This window comes from Talpa occidentalis, unplaced genomic scaffold (genome assembly GCF_014898055.3).
Source record: "Talpa occidentalis isolate TD23 unplaced genomic scaffold, MPIMG_talOcc4v2.1 talOcc4.10, whole genome shotgun sequence".
Classification (NCBI taxonomy): Eukaryota; Metazoa; Chordata; class Mammalia; order Eulipotyphla; family Talpidae; genus Talpa; species Talpa occidentalis.
Genome location: NW_023600993.1, coordinates 104105685 through 104127663, shown reverse-complemented (window position 1 = coordinate 104127663; position 21979 = coordinate 104105685). Strand labels below are relative to the sequence as shown.

Sequence of the window (21979 nt, the reverse complement as noted above, 5' to 3'; positions counted from 1 at the left end):
GCCCCTGAGCTGCCTTGAACAGGCCCCTCCACCCTCAGGGCGCCTCAGTTTTCCCTCTGCTACCTGGAGAACAGGGGTTCTGAACTGCTGGGGTTCCTGGGCCTTTGAGCATTCATGAAAGAGGCACGCGAGTGGCCTGGGGACCCCAGGAGGCAGTGGGGCCGGGGCAGGGCCAGTGGGAGCACTGTCAGTGGGAGCACCCCACCACCTCCTGGGGAAGCGTCTGTCATTAGTCCCATCCTATAGATAACGAACCCGAGGCACGAAGAGGCTACTTAACTTAGCTGCAGTCACACAGCTGGTAAATGGTGGGGCTGGGCTCAAACCCAAGCATTTCAGACCTTGGGCAACTGACCCCGCCAATCAGAGCCTCAGTTTCCCCTTGGAGAAGAGGCCAACACTGGCCCCTACCCAGAGGGATAGGGGCAGGGCCACGCAAGGGGAAGCACACAGTAGGTACTCACGGGACAGCACCACACCTGTCTCTTAGCCTGTGCCCGGGGTCAGCAGTGGCCACCTGAAGTCCAGGATCCCCCACTGCACTCCTCCCTTGAAACTTTCGTCTTGTTCGTCAGTACTGCTTTCGGTTTTGTTTCTCCCCAATGTGACACCCTGGAGTTTTGTTTCCTTTTTCTCTGAATGTGATGATCTCAGACCTCAGTTTCCGGGTTGCCAAGTGCTGACACTTGCACGGCTGGCACTCCCTGCACAGCTGCCAGAAGCACCCGGCTCTCTCACGGCACTCCCTGCACAGCTGCCAGAAGCACCCGGCTCTCTCGCAGCGACACGACACCCAGCCTCGACCACCACCGCCCACCCCACCAGCTCACGCCCAGGAGAGGAGCCCCGCTGGGCCCCCAGCCCCTGGCAGCTGCTGTCACCATGGCCCAGGCCCAGAACCCGGATGACACAGGTACTTTCTTCCTTCCAGGGGCCAGTGGGGTTCTGGGTGGGGCCTGCACTCCTGGCTCCTAGCGGCCCAGATATCAGTAGGACATGAGAGAGGAGGAGGCGGGCCTGCACACCCCCCGACCCCCTCACCTGGCAGCAGGTGGCCAGCTTTCACCCGCTTCGTCCTGAGGTCACAGGCCTTGGCTGACAGAGGCTGAGCCTGCTGCTCTCTTTCTGAGGACCATCTTGAGCAGCCCTGCTTCCCCTGCTGCCTCCATCCTCTGCACACCTGACACCCGGGGGCCCAGAGGGCCCAGCACACCTGCCTGCTGGGGATGAGTCTTTGGGGTGCCCACTACAGATGGCTTGGCGTTCAGATCTGCTGTGGGTGTCATTAGCTCACCATGATCTTTGAAGTAGCTGCTATTACCCTCCTTTCCCAGATGGAGAAACTGAGGCACAGAGCAGGCACACGGCTAGCGGGAGGCAGAGCCGGGAGTCCAAGCAGGAGAGCAGTCGGCAGAGAACAAGGCATGCGCGTGGGTGGGTACCCCAGGGTGCCGCGGGACCTGTTGACAGAGAGCCCGGGTCAAGGGCGCTCGCTCTCCAAATACACCTGCGTTCCTGGCAGGCCGCATCTTATCAAAGCTCGCCCGGGGCCCTCTGCCGCTCTCGGGCTGCCATCGCCCCTCCCTGACCCACTTCCTCTGCGGTCACGGGGATGGGGAACGAGGCCCACAGGCTCATGTGGGGCTGACTTTCCAGGAATGAAGGCTTTGCTCAAGGCGGGGCAGGGCCAGGTGTGCGCGGGCACCCCAGATGTCCTAATGGCGTTTCCCTTGTGCCTGGCAAGGATGGGAAGGAGCTGCAGAGCACAGACGAAGCCCCCCCCACCCCCGCCGTGAGCAGCTGCCCACCGTGACTGTCTCCGGGTGCTCTCGGCACCCCCTCCTCCCTGCAGAGCAGCTAGCTTGGGTTTGTGGGGGCCTGCCCCCAGGTTTGGGGGACCAGAGGCCATTCAGAGAAATCCTGTGAGCCTGGTGGTTAAACTCTGGTTGCCCAGCCTGGGCCGTCCACGCAGACCCCTCCAGGAGGGCACCCCTCACCCAGCCACTTGGTCAGCTGCCATTTCCTCAGCTCCCCCCGCCCCAGTGTCCCACAGTGAGCCAGGCCACCACAGCAGGGGCCTGCGGGGGCCCCACACAAACAGCACCCACCCACTCAGGAGCACCAGGCCAACTTCCTAAAGGACACCCAGACATTGCATGGACACTGGGCAGGTGGAGGGGGGCAGAGCGTTCCCCACACAGGGAGCAGGCCCTGCAAAGGCCCAAGGGCGAGTGGGGGTGCAGACGTGGAAGGGGGTGCAGACGTGCAGGGGCCAGGCGGGGTGCTGGGCAGAGCCAGTTCTTCGAACTAGAGCAGGGGGCACCTAGGTGGTCAATTTGCTTCATCTGGGAGCGAGGCTGAGGCATGGGGGCCGGGGGAGTGTGGCGGGAGAAGAGAAGCGGGTTTGCCAGGACTCCGTGAACCGGCACCTGGAGCAGGTGGTTCTGACGTGTGTTGGGCTCCCGGCCTGGCAGCGCTGGTGCAGGGGGAGCTGGGGCTCGGGTGGGACGAGGGGAGGGGAAGGTTCTGCAGGGAGGAAGGAGAGAAGATGGAGGTCAGGTTCCCCCCAGAACCCTTCCTCGGCCCGCTGCCGCCTCCCGCCGCACTCCCCCACTCAGCTCCGTCCGCCCCCTCCGCTGCCCCCTGGTCTGAGAGCTCCACCTGCCCTTGGGCAGACACTAGGCAGGCATCAGGGACCGCCTGCCCCCTCTGGCCACCAGGCTGATGGCCAACCCATGTCTGACCAACCCCAGGGCCCTGGTGGTGGGTGTCTCTGTCCCCCACCGTCTCCATCCCAGGCTGGCCCGAGAGGGACTCCCTCTCTGTACCCCTCCCCTAGACCTGGAGCAGAAGATCCTGCAGCTGCTGAGGGATGCCGGCAGCCCCATGAAGGCCGCCAAGCTGGCCAAACACTGCCAGGTGACCAAGAAGCAGCTCAACCAGGCCCTCTACCGAATGAAGGACTCGAAAGTCACCCTCTCGGCCGACGCCACATGGTCCTTGGCCGAGGATGGGCCCAGGAACCCGGTTCTCTCGGAGCAGACCCAGCCCAGCCCAGGTAACCTGCCAGCAGGGGCGGGAAGCCGGTTGGGATGGCGCCTCCCCCTGCCGTGGTTTCCTCTTCTCATGACGGAGCGGGCACTGGCTGCAGGGCTGCCAGCGGGCCAGAGGGCGCGAGGGCTCCGGCCTGCAGACCCCGGGAAACACGGAAATAACTGGGGCCAGGACAAGAAGCCCCCGAGCCCGCTCAGCCCCAGCCCACGGGTTCTGTGCCCGCCCCGTGAGGGCTGCCCGGGGCTGCGCGGACGCCATTCTTCCCCTTTATGCAGAAAAGAATATTGCACCCCAAGAGGTGAATGCAGCAGTGGTGCCCTACAGCGGGGGCGCGGCGGGGCTGGAGGTGACGCCAGGTTGGTGCACTGGGGCCAGCATGGAGCCGCCTCGGCGGGGGGTGGGGTGGGCCCCCCCCCCGCCCCTCCCTGTTCTTCCACCTCCCACTCCTCTTTCTCTAGCTGAGAGGCCCCAACAAAATGCTCTGGCGATTCCGGGGAGTCTCCGTCACCCGCTCTCTGAACGGCGTAAGCATCCTGGGGCCCCTTCCCTCCTGGGGCCCGCGCCTATCTCCTCTGACCCCCAAACTCCCCTTGGCTGCCTGAGATCTCCAGCGTCCAGGGCTGCCCTCAGGGATTCCCACAGAGCACCCAGAAGCTCGGCCTGGGCCTCCCAGGGGAGGAAGCAGCTCTGGGAAATGGGCGCCTTTCGCCTGCCACGTGCCAGGCGCCGTCTCCATGCCCCGCCCCGCCCCCCAGCACCGCCCTGTGCCCTTCTCTGAGCCCCACTCACAGGTGGACCCTGGAAGGAGCGACAGGGTCTGCCCCAGGTTGCATGCCTCGTCAGTGGGAAAGCAGGTTCAAAGTTGGGGTGTCCTCCAAAACCACCTGCCATCCTGCCTCCCCAGAAAAGGAGATCTACAGGCTCCTAGAAGCCCGAGGGCCCCTCAGGGCCTTGCACATCGCCCAGGCCCTGGGGATGAGGACAGCCAAAGATGTCAACCCCGATTTGTACGCTCTGAGGAAGCTGCACCTTCTGGACTTGGACCCGGATTCGAAAATGTGGGCAATTTATCAACCAGGTAGGCTTTACCTGCCTGTCCACCTTGCCTGTCTACCTCATGAGGCCCTTCCAGAAGCTGGCAGGAGTCTGGCTGGCTGCTTGTTGGAAGGAGGTGCTAGCAGGGAGGTACATGCTTGTGGGAGTAACCAGGGAGGGCTCCCCGGAGGTTGCACAAGGCAATGGGCTGGGAGGGCGGTGGCCCGGTCCTAACATGTGGGTCCTGCGGTGCAGGGCTCAGTCAGAGTTTGCTGACATTTTCTGTAAGCACTTGCCCAACTGGGAGGTTGTTTTTTTCTTTTTTCATCATATGGTCTGGATTTATTAATTTATTTCTTAATATTTTCTATTGAGGAAGCATTGCTTTACAGCGCCGTGTCTGTTTTAGGAGTATAGATTCAAATCTCTTCAGGAGTATGTGACTGCACCACACCTGCCACCAAAGCACCCCCCACAGTCCATCAGCCCTCTCCCCCCTTTGCTTCACACCCCACCTGTCCCCCTGGGAACCTCAATTCCACAGTCAGATTTCTAGGGTTTGTTACTGTTTTGTTTTTGTTTGTTCCATTGTTTTATTTCTTATAGTCCACATTGAGTGACATCACCTGGAATTTATCTTTTTCCTTCTGACTTATTTCACTCAGCATCATTCTTTTGTTCCATGGGCTTCATCTTTTTCACAGCTGAGTAGTATTCCACCGGGCACATATACCACACACACGTATGCACTGTGTACACATCTCCCTCATCCACTCATCTGTCCTTGGGCGCGTCGGTTGTTTCCATAACGTGGTTATTGCAGCAGTGCTGCAGGGACACAGGGACACAGGGACATGGGTAGCACTTCAAGTTAGTGTCTTTGCGTTCTTTGGGTAGAAAACTAGGCGCAGAATTGCTGGATTCTATATGGTAGATACTATTTTAAAGTTGCTGGAAGAGAAAGCCAGGCTGGGCTCAGATGCTCCTGGGGATCAGGGCCCACTTGTCCTTGGGGTGAAGCAGGGACGGGGCTGGAGCTGGGGGACTTTCAAGGGTCCACTAAAATGTTCTCATTTCTTTTATTTAATTTTTTTTTTTAATAGAGGCATGTTTTTATTTATTTATTTTATTTGATTTGTTTTTGTTTTGTTTATACATGCACTGGGTACAGTCAGAAGAGCGGGAGGGTGAGAGAATTCACCAGAGCCAGAGCAGGGAGCAGAGCAGGCAGAAGGACCGAAGTACACTGCTGAGGGGAGCAGCGGGCGGCAGGAGAGGTCTGCGCGCCATGTGGGACCCTCCTCCTGTGGCCGGGGAGCAGCCGGGGATCGAACCGGCGCCGCAGAGGCCGCGGGCAGCTTCGCAACCCAGCGCTCAACCGCTGCGCCACCGGGGAGGCCCTCTCATTTCTTTTAAAATGATTATCACATCCTAATGATACTAATAATGACTTCAGCCTAGATTATATTCATCTCTATCTCAACATAGTCAGAAAGTGGAATTTTAAGAATTTTTAATAGAGAAAGGGACCCACAAATGCACAAGAGCCCAGGGCCCAGGATGGTGGCGATGTGGGCAGAAGGGGCAGAGGCTCACGGAGCCCAAGGGAAGATTCCTAGGGAATCTCAGCACCCTAGGGAAGATTCCTTGCAGCAGTGATAGTGGCAAATACATGAGTGACAAATCCAGGTTGTTACAAGTGCCGTGTAAGGCCGACAAACCTTATCTGCTCGTGAATGATGATTAAAAATTTTAAAAAGTTTTAAAAAATTAAAAAATAAAAAATTCTTGCCTGGTGACCAGAAGCCACCCAGGGACAGCCCCCTTGCAGCCACTGCTGTGGGGACAGGGGCTAGGCAGCTGGTGGTTAAGGCATGGGTGCCTTGGAGGGAGGACCATCCCCCAGGTGGCACAGGACGCACAGGTGGGGTCACCTGCTGTGGTGATGTCCATGGTGGGGGTGGGTATTTGTTAAAGATCTTGTTCCTGGGTCTCACGTGGATCTACCAATTCAGCACCCAGGGGTGGGTGCCCAGGGATCTGTCTCAATATGCTCCCCAGGAGGTTTTAATGCTGCCAATGGGTATTTGTGACCCCTGATCTCTAGAGATAGGGGTTCAGAGGAACCAGAGGGATGTTATTTTGCAGAACAATCTGGAGGGACAAATCCGGCTACCACAATTATTGTCCAGAAAAATCCAATCAACATGATCAGCCAGAATGGACCGCAGAGTGGCATTTACATTCAGAACTGTGCTGACCTTCAGATTGGACATGGGAACATCATCATGAAGCAAGAGGGGCCTGGTGAGTCCTTGGGAGACCCTGGGAAAAGGACCTCGAGGGGCATCTCCTCCATCTGGATGGGGATAGGGTATTCAGCCCTGCAGGAAAAGGGCAGCTTTCAGGTCTCCAAGGTCCTCCTTGATGATCTTCCTAAAAAGGAAGAGTCTTTCCTGGTGCCTGGATCAAACCTCTCCTGATTCACTCCATCCCAATACCTTGTACCTTATTTTACCTCATGTTTTCCCATGAGACACAACTCAATTTTGTCCCCCTCTGTAGAAAGGCTCAAGGTTTTTGTTTGTTTGTTTGTTTGTTTTATATTTGCCTGCTCTGAGACATGATTTTTCCCCAGATTTTAACATCTCAGAAGCCACAGGATGCATCTGCCCAGCCGCACCTAGTTTTGAGGAGACTTGGTCCCGTGTCCCCTGCTGGGCGCTGTGGTGGGAGGGACCGGGGCCACCCACGGCCCAACCAGGGGACACGTGGTGTCAGCCCCAAAGTGGGGACTCTCCCTGTGACCTCAGGAGAGCCCTGCTCTTGGCCTCAGTTTCCCCCGTGTGAAAAGAGGGGCTTTGTTCCAGAATCCAGATCACAGCCGCGTCCACGCCAGTCCTCGGAGACTCGCCTCTCCACTCGGCCGTGTCTACGCCTGATCATTTAAGATCGCTGAACGGTTTACCTCATTCGAATGAAAAAATGTAAAGCAAATTTTTATAGCATTACCTCCGGCTGAAAGCCCCAAGGCCACCGTGGAAACAAATGCCGAGAAAATGCCACCACTGCTGAGGCGCTGAGCGCCTGCCGTGGCAGGGCAGGGGTCCAGGGGGCACAAAAAATATGCTGACCCCAGAGGGGCTCGAAGACACAGGAGCAGAGGCCAGGCTCACTATCGGGCTTTCCAGCAGGCAGAGCCTCATGCTGACGCCCCGCGGGTCCCCCACTCTCCCACCCGGGGCCCCGATGGCTCTTCCCAGGACCCAGGTGTCCGGGACGAGCCCAGAGCCAGGGCTGGAGCGCATGGGGTGGGGCCAGCAGGCGAGGTCAGCGGCCGTGTTGCTGTGTCCTCTGCCAGGTGCCATGGCTCCCCACCACCCCCCTCCACCTCAGAATCCCCCCCCTGGAACCAGGGGGTCCCAGAACATCCACGTGGAGAAGTCTGTGCTGCAGCGGGTGCAGCTGGGACACGCCAACCTGATGCGCATCCACAGCGCAGCGCCCGGGGACCCTGCCCACGGCGCCTGGAGCAGCCCCCCAGGTACTGCCCAGCTCCCGCGGCCACTGCTGCATGGACCTTGAACCAGCCTTTTGGGGGTAGAGGCACGACGGGGAATTCCTGCTCCCCCACATGGGGGCTGCAGCGCAGAGCTGCGCAGGGACACTGAGAGGCCGCCCTGGGGCTCCCATTGGAGTGTGTCGTCCCCACGCCCCACTGTCCTCATCCGTGTAGCGGGCATGGGGCAGGGGGCAGCTGCAGCGGGCACAGAGGAGATGGCCAGATGGGCGCGTGCAGGGCTCGGCAGCGGCTGCCACCGAGCATGGCAGGCGCTACTCGAGGGCCCGGTCTGCGTCCTGCCCAGCGTGGTCATCCGCGGACGGGGGGGGGGGTGGGGGGGGGGGGGGGGGGGTGGGGGGGGGCGGAAGACAGCAGAGCGGCCCAGAGGGAGGAGGGGGTCAGGGACTCCAGCAGAAGCTTCTGGAGAGGGGAGGCCTGGGGGAGGGGAGCTCCTGGGGGTCTAGCAGCAAGGGGTCAGGAGTGGAGGAGGTGAGCCCGGCAAGAACACTTCCCAGCGCTGGGAGCGTGGGGAAGGCAGGAGCGAGGCAGCAAGGGCCAGGGACGGCGGGTGCGTGTGGGGATTTTCGCCGAAGCTGGAGCGGGAAGAGGCAGCAGCAGGAGGGGGAGGCTGAGTCCCAGGGGAGGGTCTGGGGGGGCAGGCGGCTGGGCTGCTGGCACGGGACCTGGTCTGGCAGCCCCAGGGGGCGGGGTGCAGGGGGATCCCCCAGCACAGGCAGGGGAGCAAAGTCTGGACTGTGGACTGAGCTCACACGGGGGCCAGTTGAGGGACTGGAGTCAGCCATGCGGCCACACGGGGTCCGGGCTCTGGGGCCCCCGCCCCGCTGCTCACACTCCCCTCCACGTCTCCCTCTCCGGCTGACCCGCAGCCTCGGCCACCACTGCCGCCCCAGAAGCTTCTTTTGAAATTCCATTGTCCCAAGAGGGACCTGCTGCCGAGGGGGTCGCGGCGCAGCGAGTCCACATCAGGGAGTGCTCCCTGGAGAACGTCGCCATCGGCAACAGCAACAGCATGACCATCAGCCCAGGGCCGGCGAGGCCCGAGGGCGCCCCAGGGCCTGGGGACGGCAAGAGGGGCTCTGGAGAGCCGGGAGAGGACGCCGGTGAGCCGGGGGCGCGGTGGGCCGTGTGTTCTCTCTCTCACTCCTTGTCACCCAAGGCCCCCCCTTCCCCCAGCCTGGGAGCCAGGAGGGGGTCTTGGGGGAGAGCAGGAGCTCTGGAGGTGGAGTGTGGGGTCAAATCTTCCTGGCCTGTGACGTCTGGTCACTTAGCTCTTGGAGCCTCCGTTTCCCCTTCTGTAAATGAAGACGATGCCAAAGCCCCGTGGCCCCCACTGCTCTGGGGGGCTCAGCGAGCCCCTGCACGTGCATCCAGAAGGTGGGGCATCATTCTCACTATTTTAGGCCTCGAGAGAGACTCTGGGGTGCCTGGGCTCCCGCCCCCATGGGCAGGGCACCAGGCACAGAGCCGGGGGGTTCCGGCTCTGCAGAGGTGGGACTCCCCAACAGTGGGGAGTCAAGCATGGCTCGGAGCAGGGTGGGGGAACCGGAGGGTGCACCCAGGTGGGCCAGTGCGGGCAGCAGGGGACAGGCTGGGGGCAAGGCAGGGGCCTGCGCTGGGCCCGGGCATGCAGGCAAGGGGGAGGGGAGGCCAGGCCGGGGAGGCCTTCGCGTCCCCTCTGGGGCCGTGGGGAGCTACAGCAGCTCTTGCAGGGAGAGGCAGGACGAGATGCTGCCTCAGTGTGGACATGGGCTTTGAAGGAGAATTTCAACTCCTGGGCTTTCTGGGAGTGGGGACAGGAGGCAGCAGTCCTGACAATGGTTAGAAAACGCAGATCAGTCTGCTGGGAGCATCCTTTTCCAGTAAATGGCCAGTCGGGGACTTGCGGGGTCCCTGAGAGTGGGCGGGGCAACCAACAGGAGGGCAGGGGCGCTCAGCCCTCACCTGCCCTGCCACCTGCCCCTCCGCCTCTCCTGTGTCACTGGAACAGGACCCGTGACCATGCCTGGGCCCAGCGAGCACAGGACAGCAGGCTGCTTGTCCACAGCAGTCAGACACAGAGCGTGCAGGCAACACGCCAGCCAACCTGGCTCTCCTTGGAACTTTCTGGAATATGATCCTTCCTCCAGCCTCCTGACCCCTTAGTCACCCAGGTCCACTGATTCCTCCCAGGAAATAATGTCGTGGCCATTTAAGTCTCTTCCATCTTTCAAACATTAGGAAAAAGTAGTTCTTTCATTCACTCACACACCCAGCCCCTCACCTGAGATACAGCTGTGAGCAAAACAGACAAATGTCCCCACTCCTGGAGAGCAGAGTCCAAATGGAGACAACTCACACATCCGCCAGGACTTTCACAGAAAGACGAGCACTGCACAAACCACAAAACCTGGGGTGAGGGCGGGGAGGGGCTGCCCTGGCCAGGCAGTCAGAGAAGATTCTGGGAGGAGGTGAGGCCATGGGAGAAAGAAGGAGCCTGCCAGGCCAAGATCTGGGGCTGGCACTGTGGGTGGAGGGAGGAGCATGTGCAAAGGCCCTGGGGTGGCAGCAAGGGCACCGTGTTCAGAATCGCATGCAGGAGCCCAGGGAGCAGAGTGCGTGGCGCCTGTGAGCAAGGGTGGGGCCTCTCGGAGCGGGAAGCCCAGAGAAAGCTCTAGATCTCCCTGAAGCAAGCTCAGATTCTGTGGGGGTTTGTGCAGGGGCAATGTGACGTGGGGCACAATTTAAGTTCCACCGAGGACAGTTTGGGGAGCAAAGAGGGTCTCGGGAAAGCAGGGAAATACTGAAATGGTCCAGGGAGGACAAGACTGGACCTCAGAGATAGGGACATGGGGCCCGTCCATCTGGCAAGCCTGGGGCTGGGGACAGTGACTTTAGTCCCCATTGAACAAATCACCTTGGTCATTCGAGGGGCTGGAGCTCGCGTCATCTGTTGGCAACATTTTTTCGTCCCCAGCTCCCCCCTCGGAAGCCACGCTGGCTCCCTGTGATGAGGGCCAGGCGGCCCTGGCCGATGTATCCACGTCTGCAGCCCACCTAGCAGCAATGACTCTTGGAAGCAAGGCCCTGGGAGCTGCAGAAGACAGCCATGGAGAGGACACAAGTCCAGATGCGGGAGCCCGTGGGGGCAAGACCCTGGCACTGTGCTCTGTCCCCCATGAACACCCTTTTTGACTTTGCTCTCTGACTTGTGGCCAGTGTGATGGGCGTCTGGGCTGCGGCTGGCAGAGGCAGGGGCTGCTGGTGGACAGGAGCAGCTGTGGGAGGACATCACCTTGGGGACCCCTGGGACGTCACCTTGGGGACCCCAATTTCTCACTGCCCATCATGGTCACCTGATCTTTCTAGAACCTTCCTGCCTGGGCCTTGATTTCTTGGGAGGTTTTAGCTGCAACTCAAGAGAACAAATCCCTCCCCTCCAGGCCCTGGTGAAAGTCGTGGACCAGACTGTGGGCCAGCGACCTCTGCCCGCCCCCCGGCAGGGGATGCCCCTTACACACCAGCCGAGTCCTGAGTTCCCTGGGAAGGGGTGAGGGTGCTGACCGGGCAGGGGCCCACTGCTGCAGGGGGCCTTGTTACCCCAGCCAGATAAGATACTAGCAAGCAGCTAAGAAAAAGGGCCTCACACCGTGGGGCTGAAGATTTATCATCCCTTTGTTTTTTGTTCTTGGTCATAAAAAGAGAAAAATTTATTAAAAAGTATATTAGGCAATAAATTATACGTATCAGCAGACTGTAAGTATATGGCACGGAAAATTACCTGTTTAGAAATTAGTTATTAAACAATTTGGCCCACTTGACAGTGGGAGACAATTTATTGTACATGCCTGACAAGCAGCCCTGCACAACAGTTCTAGCAGGCCCTTCTTGTGCCTTCTCTTGAAGTTTCTTGGGAAAGTTTTTAAAGGAAGCTATTTGAGTTAAGGAGTTTCTAGGTAAAAAAGTTCTGAGAGCTGAGCAGCCGCCGGTCCCCGGCTGCAGGGGATGCGAAGAAGGAAAGTCTTCTCTTGCTGAGGCTTTGGTGGACAGGGAGGGACTGGCGGCTGTCACCGGTCTTGGGTGATTGTTTAGCTGAAACAATGAGTTTTAGTGTAAGGCTCAGTTTTTTTAAGCTTGAAGGCTGCCTTCTTGCGGAGGGCACGTAGTGGCCAAAAGTCTATGGAGAGACGGATGCACTGAGTGTTGCTGCTTCGTTTCTATGCACCTGATAGTGTCATCTCACGGCTTGCTAAAAAAGTATAAAGAACCTGCTGAGTCTTTTGGCAGAAGATACTTGCACCGCATCGAGTGTCGGTGGCTCCTCACTACCTCATCCCCTTCCCCTCAGCCCCTTAACGTGTCGCCGAGGCCGTCTCATCCTTTCAGGAACCCCTGACACGACATTTTGCCCGAGGCTGGTCCCGGCAGCCCACGGTGCCAGGGGAGGGGCGGGGTAAGGACAATGGGGAGGGGTAAAGGAAGGTGGGGATTGGCGAGACAGGGTCACGGCCCTCTGTGTGCACAAACACATGCCTAATACACGTGTAACAACCCACATACACCATGTAAAACACCCCACGCCTACGTACACACCCCGCACACGCACACACACCCTGGGCTGCTCTGCGTTTTTTCCAAAGTAAAAGCCTCGCTGGACGGCTTCTCTGGGGCTCATCCTGGCCACTGACCACTGTGGCAGTGAGTGGCCAGCCGGTGTCACATGACCTACCAGGAACCAAGAGGGGTGTCATGTGGTCTACCACAGATCCAGGAAGGGCGGGCCCCCAGAGATGGGTGAGAGCCCAAGACCTTGGCCGCAGGTTCCAGCACTGGCTGGTGAATTACCGGGCTTGGGGCCCCATCTTTTCAGGCTGCACCCCATATAGGCTGGGCAGGCCCCCTCACTGAGCACCTGCTGTGTGCCGGGCCCTGGGCCACAGAGAGGGAGACAGAGGCCCTCTCTCACCAGCTGGCCACATGCTCAGGGGGCAGAGGAGGGGCCCGGCCAGCACAGTGAGTCCTGAGCGAGCGGAATCACGGGAATGAAGGAGAGGGTGGGACGGGACCCAGATAGCACCCAGAGGAGGGGGGAGCCCCATAGCTCTTCCACAAGGCGGAGGACAGAGGAAGAGGTGGGGGCACTGGAACAGCCAGGACCAAGTGTCAAGGCAGACGAGGGGGTTTATCCAGGGCAGCCCAGCCGTCTGGCGTGGCTGGAAAGCTCAGTGCAGAGAACAGCGCGGGGCGGTCGGCTGGAGAGCAAAGCTGGGGCCCGCTCATGTGCGCCTGCCAGTTTGCACTTGACACTGGGCTGTGTACAAGCAGGGGTCCCCTGCACACCTACTCCTGAGGCACCTGGCAGGCCCCTGCAACGAGGAAGCTGGATTTGTATGGGGAGGGGCACAGGGTGCAGCAGCCCAGCCCTGCCGGTGGCCTCAAGTCCCCAAATCATTGCCACAGGGGGTGCCCCAAGCGCAAACACATCACCAGGCAAAGGGCTTGCCAGGTTTGGTTTGCTGCTCCTGGCCTCGTCTTCCCTCTGCAGTGAGCTGGAGATCAACCCCTCACCTCAAGGTTCTGCCCGAGGTCTGCGGTTTACCAGGCCCTTGTCTGTGGGGATCTGAGCGCTTCTCAGAACTCAGCCCCGCTCCCACCTCCAGCCTGGGCCGATCACTCGTTTCCCCAGCGAGACTTCCCCTCTCTGTATAATTAATTTGTCATAAACACGCTGACAAAGCACTGTCAGCAGCTAATGGGGGCTGGAGGTGAAGGTCAAAACCGGTCTCTTCAGGAAGGAAATTAACTAGCAACCATTAAAAGTCGAGAATGATTAAGTCCGACTGTCCCCCAGCCCTTGGCTCCCGCGGCTCTGCAGTCGCCCGCCCGCCCTCCCAAGGGCTCTCTGCCTGAGGGACTTGCAGCCCCCGCCCCAATTGAATGGGGGAGGGGAGAGGACTTGACTTGTTGAGTTAGAAATGATTTTCCACGGGCTGCTCACACATGCAATTCCATGTCCTCAGCCGGGCCCCTGAAGCTGCCTCGTGGTGAACCCAGACAGGACTCCTCACCGGGGGCTCTAGCCCCAGACAGTCGAGATTACAGACTTAGAGCAAGAAAAGGGGTTGGGGGAGCAGCAATTCAGGGGCATTTTAGCTGCAAGTGACAGAAACCAACCCCACCTAAGCTAAAAAGGAAGATTCTAGGGCCTCCCTGGTGGCGCAGCAGGTTGAGCGCAGTGCTGTGAAGATGTCCGCAGCCTCTGCAGCGCCGGTTCGATCCCTGACGGCGAGAATCCCACATGGCGCGGCAGACCTCTCCTATCTCGCCCGCTGCTCCCCTCGGCAGTGTATTTCGTCAGTCTGCCTGTTCTGCTCCCTGCTCTGTCTCTGGTGAATCCTCTCACCCTTCTGCACATCTGGCCTGTACCCCAGTTCTTGTGTGCATGAATAAAAAATAAATCTTTTTTTTAAAAAAAAAGGAGGATTCTATTTCTCATGCCACTGGAAAATCAAGGGATACTGAGCTTCAGGAGTGCCTGCATCCAGGGGCTTAAACATTCTTTTCTCTCCATCTCTCTGAGACTCTCTCCATGTGCCTGTCAGCCACCCAAGCTGTGACCTGCCAGTCTAGCCAAATACTGCTGGTAGCTGGTCCAGCAGGGGGGATTCTGATTGGAAACCAATCACAGGGGATGAAACATTCTGATTGGCTAATGTGGGGCCCAATGTGCTTCCCCCATGGAGGGAGCAGTTTTGATCTCCAGGAAGCAGAGGGACGTGGTGCTGCCCCAGTACCATGCCCTTCAGGACAGGGGTGTGGGTGCTTCTTCCGGGGCTCCTGCAACACAGACGTTCCTCTTTTGGCAAAGGAGAGAGAAAGCAGTGACTCTGAGGGGGCTGAGTCACACTGGGGGCTCTTGTAGATGCCCAGTTGTCCAGCGACCTTTGTGCAACCCCACGACTTCCTCTCCTTCCTCCTTCACAGAGTATTTTGGGGAGCAAAGGTATTCAATGGGTACATGTGGCTTCCAGTTGGGAAGTGTCCCAGGTGGGTCAGAATGGGGGTCATTAATAGCTTGCGAATGACTGGAAAACCCTATTCAAATCAGTGCCATCAAACTACGGGCAGCCAGACAAGCCTTTTAATTAAAAAAGGTATTTTCACATTGAGAAATCTTCCAACAGGAAGGTCAGGCAGAAAGCAAACACACCTCAAAAAGGAATGGTGAGGTGCTGGAGCAAATGCAGCGAACAGAAGAAAACGTGAAAGCTCTGTCACGAAGCGCCTCCAGGGAGGTGAGGCCCTCACATCGGGAAACAAGGATGGACTCCAGAGGTCCGGGCACGTGAGGAAAGAACTCAACGTCGAGATCAGAGCTGGGCAGAAAAACAAGACATTTATTGTCACGTAAGGAGAAGGACAGGCAAGCCCTCTGAGCAGGGAGGGGCCCAAAGCAGGTTGCTGCAGTGTGGTTGGGAGTTTTATGGGTTAACTAAGAGGGAAAGAACATCCCCGAGGCCCAGTACTCTCTGTTGTCTTTTTGCTGATTGGGAGGAGCCACCCGGGTTGTTTTTGTTTGGTCATTGGGCCACACTGACCCCTGTCCCCTGGACTTGTTGCTTATCAGAGAGCCCAGGCAGCACAACATTCCAGGCCGGGCCCTCCCTAACTGCCTGCATGCAAAACAGTCAACGTTCTTCTTCGGATGGACATATTGCAGTTGCTGAAACTTGAATGTCAAAAAGCAGTATCTTTTAAATGTAAATATAAAGGTTTTTTTTGTTTTGTGTTGGCTCTTGAGAAAAGTCTTATCCAGCAGCTCAAACAATATGGCCAAAGACGCGCTGTCCCTCTGCTCCTTGGTTTGTCCTCACAGACTCAGCTTTCTCAGGCTGCAGCCTTTCCAGCCACGAAAAATGAGGCTGCCCTCATGGTGACAAAGTGGCTGCTGTGCTTCCGGACAGGATGAAGACCCGCAGGACACCCGACCTTTTCTAAGCATCCTTTAATCCTCTTCTGAAGCAGATGACGACATGACGGTCAAGGGACATAACTGCCCTGGTTAAGAGGTGGAGCCCATTGGTGGGGGCGGGGGAGGGATTCTCAACCAATTTTCCTAGTCCCGATCATCAGCCCATCACCCAGGGGCACACTCACGCCTACCATTCTGCTCACTCTGATGGATGAAGCCAGAATGAACAACCCACGGGCACCGGACAGCACTGTGGATCCTGCAGAGGCTTCTCCCTCAAGGGGCTCTTTGCCATAAAGGATCCCGGCAAAGAAACCTCAGATACAGGGTGACCTGCCCTGGTGAACCTCAACAACCACTTGCCCCACAGAGGTAAACTGAGGCTCTGAGAGGTAAAGCAACTGCCCAGGGGACAGAGGCAGGACCTCACTTCCACTGTCGCCGCAGGAGCTGTTTGTGACCTGCCGGCTGGCCTGGCTCTCTCCACCTGGCCTCACTTTTGTGGCCAGCACCCCTCCTATGTCATCAGCTCATCCACTCCCCAGCACCCAGCTGGGACCCTGGACCTTTGCTGCCATCAGAAGCAGCAGGCCAGCCTTGGTGGGTCACAAACCCAGGGTGGCAGTGGCAGGGAGAGGGCTGCCCCTCGTCTGGGCTGCTGAGTCCTCCACCAAAGCAGAATCTAGCATGGAGGCCATGAAGCCATTCAGTAAATCCAGGTCCTGCCCCCCATCTATGTGAAATCACCCCTAGTTGCCCACTTAGCGGCTCTGAGCCCCACCAGCAGGAGGGCCCAGGAGGCTAAAAGCTGCACAGGGCTCCTAGTCTTGAGAGGGCTCGATGAGATGGTGCAGCCATGGCCACCAGGGACACGTGGGATGCAGGCAGTGAGGGATCACCTCTTCAGGGGCTCCCCCTGGGCCATGGTGTCCACCTCTCGACCCTCCCCCTAGGCCAGGTGTGAGTCAGGGGCAGCTAGAATTGGCGTGGGGTGGGGTGGGACACTGCCGTCACAGACTGCCAGTCTACACCACAAGCACACACTCCTGCATTCTGGAGGTCGGGGCTCCTGCTGGGCCTCACAGGGCTAAAGCCCAGGGGTGCAGAAGCTTGTCCTTGGGAGGCTGCAGGGAGAACCTTCCACAGCTCCCTGCTGCCCACACCCTCTGCTGGGCACCCCCCATCCATAAGTGGAGCAGTGAGCACCTGTCCCTCCCCTTTCTCTTCCTGCCCCCTCTTTATTCCCTCCCCCTCCTTCCATGCTCCCCACCAGAAGGCCCTTGTGATGACATCCAGGCTGCTCTGACAGTCCAAGGCCATCTCCCATCTCAAGATCCCCCACCGTATCTGCAAGGCCTGTTTCACCCCAGCCTCTGGGGATCAGGACATCAGCACGATTGGCACTGGTCCCCTTCAGCTTCCCACATCCTGCAGCCCCCCAATAAAGAATCAGCCAGCCCCAAATGTCCACGGTGCCCAGCTGAGAAAGCCTGCAGAGCTGGGTGATGATGTTATGAAAATCATGGCGGGGGGGTGCTGGCTTCATGACCCTTGGGGTCCCCTGAGTGTAACCTCCAAGGCTCAGCTTCCTCCTCTGTAAAATGGGCCGAAATAAGGACGCCCACCCCAGGGAGCTCGGCTCCAAGATCACAGCCCCAGGAGCATCTAACAAATGTCCTCATCAGGACCATCCCACAGAGGAACCCCAGCCTCTGGGTATCGTGAAAGCTGCCCTGCCCCCACGGGCACCGCTGGACGGCACTGCCCCAGCCAGCACCTTCCTGCTCTCTGTGGCAAGAGTTTGCCTGAAGAGAGGGGCCGCAACCAGCTGTCCCAGCCTCTTCCTCCCGGCCAGCGGCGGCTCCAGGCCTCTCATAGCCTTGGGCCGAGCGCCCTCTGCCGGCCACAGGCTGCCTGGCCACTGCCGGCTGCATCCCTGTCAGGTTGAGCCGGTGCCAGCCGGGGTGCCCTCCCAGGGTAGGGAGGGGGCCGTGACCCTTCCCACCCCCTCCTTCCACAGTGGCCAGACACTCAACCTGCCCCAAGCCCCAAACTGTCCACACAGCCCAGCGTAAGTTCCCACACTGCCCTCCCCCAGGGTCCCACTGGAGACTTCCTCCCTCACGGAGACCTTGTCCTCCTTGCTCTGGGACCCCAGACGCCCCCCGGGAACCCCAGGGGCCTCACCCGCAGAGTCGGAACCCTGAAACGCACTAGTACCTGCCGTTCCCAGGGCCCCACTCGGACTCGCTCAGCCCCTGCACGGCGTCCATCGAGAGGCCTTCCTGACCCCGGTCTGTCCAGGCCTTGGTCTCCACGTGGGTGAAGTGGGACAATCCTTGCTCGCGCCCCTCAGGATGAAATCAGAGGCGGCATGTGGGCACGTGCGACTGTGCTGTGAGCTCCGTGCCCCCAACCTGCACCCCGAGCTGCCTGCGTCTCAGGGGTACCCGTCTCTCCTTCTTGTACCCAGGCCTTGCTTCCTCCTCTGATTCCTATGTGGCCCCGAGTTTCACCCCATGGTCAGCTCAAATAAGAAGGAATCAGGGCCAGACTGCTGCCCCTTCACCCTCTGGCTAGGACAAGACTGAGGACCTCGCCCCCCAGCCCAATGCACACACACCCCTGGGGGGACTGCACAGTGATGCCTCCCCCCACCTGGCCTGGAGGGGTGTGCCCCCCAAACAACACTTCTGAGGGGCACGCAGGTTAGGCCCTGTCAGAGCTCAGCTGCTTACCAGCTGATGGGCTTGGAAGCACCTTGGCCTCAGTTTCCCCATCTGCAAAGCCGGTCTGTGCAGAGGCCTCAAGTGGCGCCGGCACGCTCTGCCCACTAGCAGATGCCTGGCTGTCGTCACGGGGCCTCTGGCCACCCCCTCCCCAGCCACGGCCTCACTGACAGCAAAGTGGGCCTGTTGGTGTCACGACCCCAGCCTGTGACTCGGCCCCCTCCCACCCCCAGAGTGACTGGCCCTTCAGCAGGGGAGGGAAAGAGGCCTGTGGTTCCGGGTCAGCCCCAGTCCCGCCACTGGGACCCCACAGTGACCACAGCCCCAGGGCTCATCCCTGGACAGGAGCCAGGGCCACGAGCGGGGGCTGGTCCCATGCATGCCCTGCCCAGGGAGGCTGCACAAGGGCCACACGAGGCCCTCACCAGCCCTGCGCCTCTCGGGAGGGGCTGGAGGAAGCCCAAGACCAGGTGCAGGCCCTGCTGGCCTGACACGCGTCCGTCCCGTGGATCCAACGGGCTGCTGGGGTCCCTGGGCTCCAAGGGCTGTGGGTGAGCACTGAGCACCCTCAGGATCCCCACCTGGCCCTGGGGGTCCAGGGGTCCTGCCCTGGCACCATGGCCTCGAGCCCCGCATATGCACTTGTCAAGCCAGACCCCCTGCCAGTGGGACCCAGGGCCCGGGCGGTGCAGCCTCCCTCAGGGAGCAGAGCCAGAACCAAGATTCCCTGCCGCGCTGACTGTGCCCCTAGGTCCAGGGACACCCCAGGGCGCATGGTTGCCCGGGCTCTGCTGTCAACGCCCAGGTGCAGGCTGGCACATTCGTGGGACACCCCCCAGGGGGCAGGGCTCCGCGGGGCATGGCTCACTTCGGGGATTAAAACTAAACTCGTGGAGCGAAGGGAGAGGCTCCCGCTGGCTGCAAAATTCTGGGTGGCCGGTCTCTTGAGGCTTTCTCTGGTCTCTGCTTTATGGGCAGCATGTGTACTAACGGGGGGCTGCACACCTCCACGGCCAGGGAGGCTGAGGGGCAGGCTCAGAGCCCTGGACGGCGAGACGGGCCGTGCCGCGGCCGTGGCTCTGCCCACCAGGTGGCACCCCTGAGCTGTGCTGACAACCTGATGCCAGCTGGGAAGGGAGGGCGGGGCGGAGGGGCCTCCGCTCAGCCCAGGACCCGGGCCCGGGGCTGCTCCCCGAGGGCCCTCCCATCCCCACATCATGCATCTCTGTGGACCCCCAAGTTTAGCGGCTCCTCCACAGCTGGGTGACCTCCTGCACGACAAGTCCCTCTGCCCAGAGGTGTGTGTCCTCAGAGTGACCCCTGGGAGCCACGGGGTCCCCTGCACCAGGCTCTTCCCGCCCCGGGACCCCCCGACGCCACCTGGCTGGGCACCCTGACCTCTCTTGTCTTGCGCTGGTCTTCTCTCTGATCGTGGAGGCTTCTTGGCCCCCCTGGAGCTGAGAGTGGAGACTCTGCCCCCTCCTGGAGGTCCCCCCGCCCCGGCTGTGCAGTCCTGGACCAGCGAGCACCCTCCCTGTGCTTGGCTTCCTGTCTACACCCCTCACAGCGTGATGGGGGGTCAGGGCACCAGGACACCCGTGGCCCAGAGAGGCCAGAGGCACAGTCCCTGGGCCCCCGCGGGCACGGGAGGAGGTGGGCCGAGGACGGCGTCCTGGGCCATCGGGACTGGCCTCGGCCGGCGGGAGCGGCTTAGCTCCTGCCTGTTACTTGCACTAAACCTGGGCTCCTAAGACAGCGGCTGGAGCCTTCCCATCCCGCCCTTATTGGGGGCTCCCCTCACTGTCCTCCATCCCCGTACCCCATCCCCGTGCCCAGTCCCAGATGGCCCCATCCCCTTGCCCCATTGTGAGCCCCCAATGAGGCCACTGCAGGGTGCTGCATCTCAGATTTCCCTGGGGCCATGTGGGGGTTGCAGGATAAGTGGGGTGCCCTGCAAACCCCAAGGTCTCTTCGGTAGCTTCCTTTGGGCCCCCACGGCCAAGTGCTCCCACCACACTCAAGCATGGACTTGAATCCCCCCGGCGGGCAGGGGACTCTGGGCAGGCACTTCCCGCAGGCCGGGGTGCTCGCCAACACCAGGGCCCCAACCAAGGGCTGGCAGGGCGGCTGATGTCCCCGCCGCGGCCCGGGTTAAGCATTGACTTTTCTGGTTGATGCTGTGGTCAGGGTCATCTGCAGGAGCTGCCAGGGCTGGACTTGGCATGGACACGTGGATTTCCTGCCCACTCTCCCCTTAGCTGACGTTCAGTCCCAGACCAACCCCCCTTCTGCCCTCAGCCCGCTGAACCTCAATCCCAGTCCACCGCCTGGACGGCCCAGAGCAGGGACGGCCCAGGCAGTGTCCCCCACCCCGCTCGGTGTGTCCCCCCCGGGACCCAGGCACATCTCTCTAGAGGTCCCCCGGCCCAGGGAGGCTCCCGACCACGCTTGCTGGTCAGAGCCCTCCTCAAGCTCGCCACCCCCCCTCACCCTCCCCCGGCCTCTGCCTTTCTCTGGCCACTGGGCACTGACCTGCCCTCTCCCCTTTCCAGCCATGCCCCACCCAGCACCCCAGGGGTGTGAAAAGTGTGCTCCAGTCCAGCCGCTCCCCTCAGCAACCCTCGGTGGCTCCCCATCACCCTCGGTGAATGAGCTCAGTAACCGCCTGGACCCGGCCCTCTAACCTCTCCACCCCGCTCCCTGCTGGCCCCCTGTCCCGCGCCCACCCCGCCTGCAGCTCTGCTCGCCAGATGCGCCCACCGTCCGCTTCCAGATACACTGGCCTCGCCCTGACCCCCAGGCCCTGTGCCGCACTGTGCCCTTCCCGCCCTGCACGCGGCCCCAGGCCTCAGCCCAGGTGTCCCTCTGGAGGCTGCCTCTTCCCCTCAGAGGTGCCATCTTGGTACCCCGGAATGGGCCTTGGCAGCCGATTAGTCTCCACTGGAGGGGCTGATGTGGTTCCAGGGGTTGCGGTGTCCTGGGGCAGAGCAGAGGGGCGACCCCAGCCCCTGCTAAAGGGACGCCGCCCAGTGAGGCCCCCGCGCCCCCTGTGGTCCCACCCGGGCCCAGGTGCCCCGGGCTCTGTGCCTCCCTAGAGTCTCCTGCCGCTCCACCAACCACTGCACCAGGGTCCCCAAAGGGACATGTCTGTCCCAATCTCCACCTCAGGCCTGTCACCCCCCGACTCTGAGGACGCCCAGGGACTCGGAATCCAGGCCTGGAGCCAGCTGCTCGGCCCGGCCTGCTCTGCCCTTGGCTTCGAGAGCCTGGCCCTGCAAGGGACGGTGATGCCCCCGAGTGAGGCGGGCACGGCTTTAACCACGCAGGTAGGAGTGTCAGCCCACCTGAGGCGTAGCTGACGCTCCACCTGATGGAGCATTTCCTCGCCACTCTCATCACCCCTTGGCCGCACTATGCACGGCTGCAGCCCGTGTGTCCACCCCACCGGGGCTCAGCAGACGCTGGGGAGACCCGGTCCCTCTGCAGGCCACTGGGCCCCTGGCTTCTGGCTGTTTCCCCTCTAATAGCATCCGGCCCACCTCGGCCTGGAAGGAGCCAGAGAACGGGGTGACCCTAGCCAGAGCTCACCCCTTCCCCACAGGTCCCAACCTTGCTCCTCCCCGCAAGTCA

At 60.5% G+C, this 21979-nt stretch overlaps 1 protein-coding gene across 1 annotated transcript; it reads left to right on the top strand.

Moving 5' to 3' along the window:
- Window positions 1-882: 882 nt before the first annotated feature.
- ZBP1 (Z-DNA binding protein 1) lies at window positions 883-21708 on the top strand. Its single transcript, XM_037501648.1, has 9 exons — window positions 883-913; window positions 2840-3058; window positions 3330-3410; window positions 3513-3578; window positions 3959-4132; window positions 6238-6396; window positions 7451-7633; window positions 8539-8772; window positions 21518-21708. The coding sequence occupies exons 1-9, from the start codon at window positions 883-885 to the stop codon at window positions 21706-21708; spliced, it is 1338 nt and encodes a 445-aa protein (XP_037357545.1).
- Window positions 21709-21979: the final 271 nt, after the last annotated feature.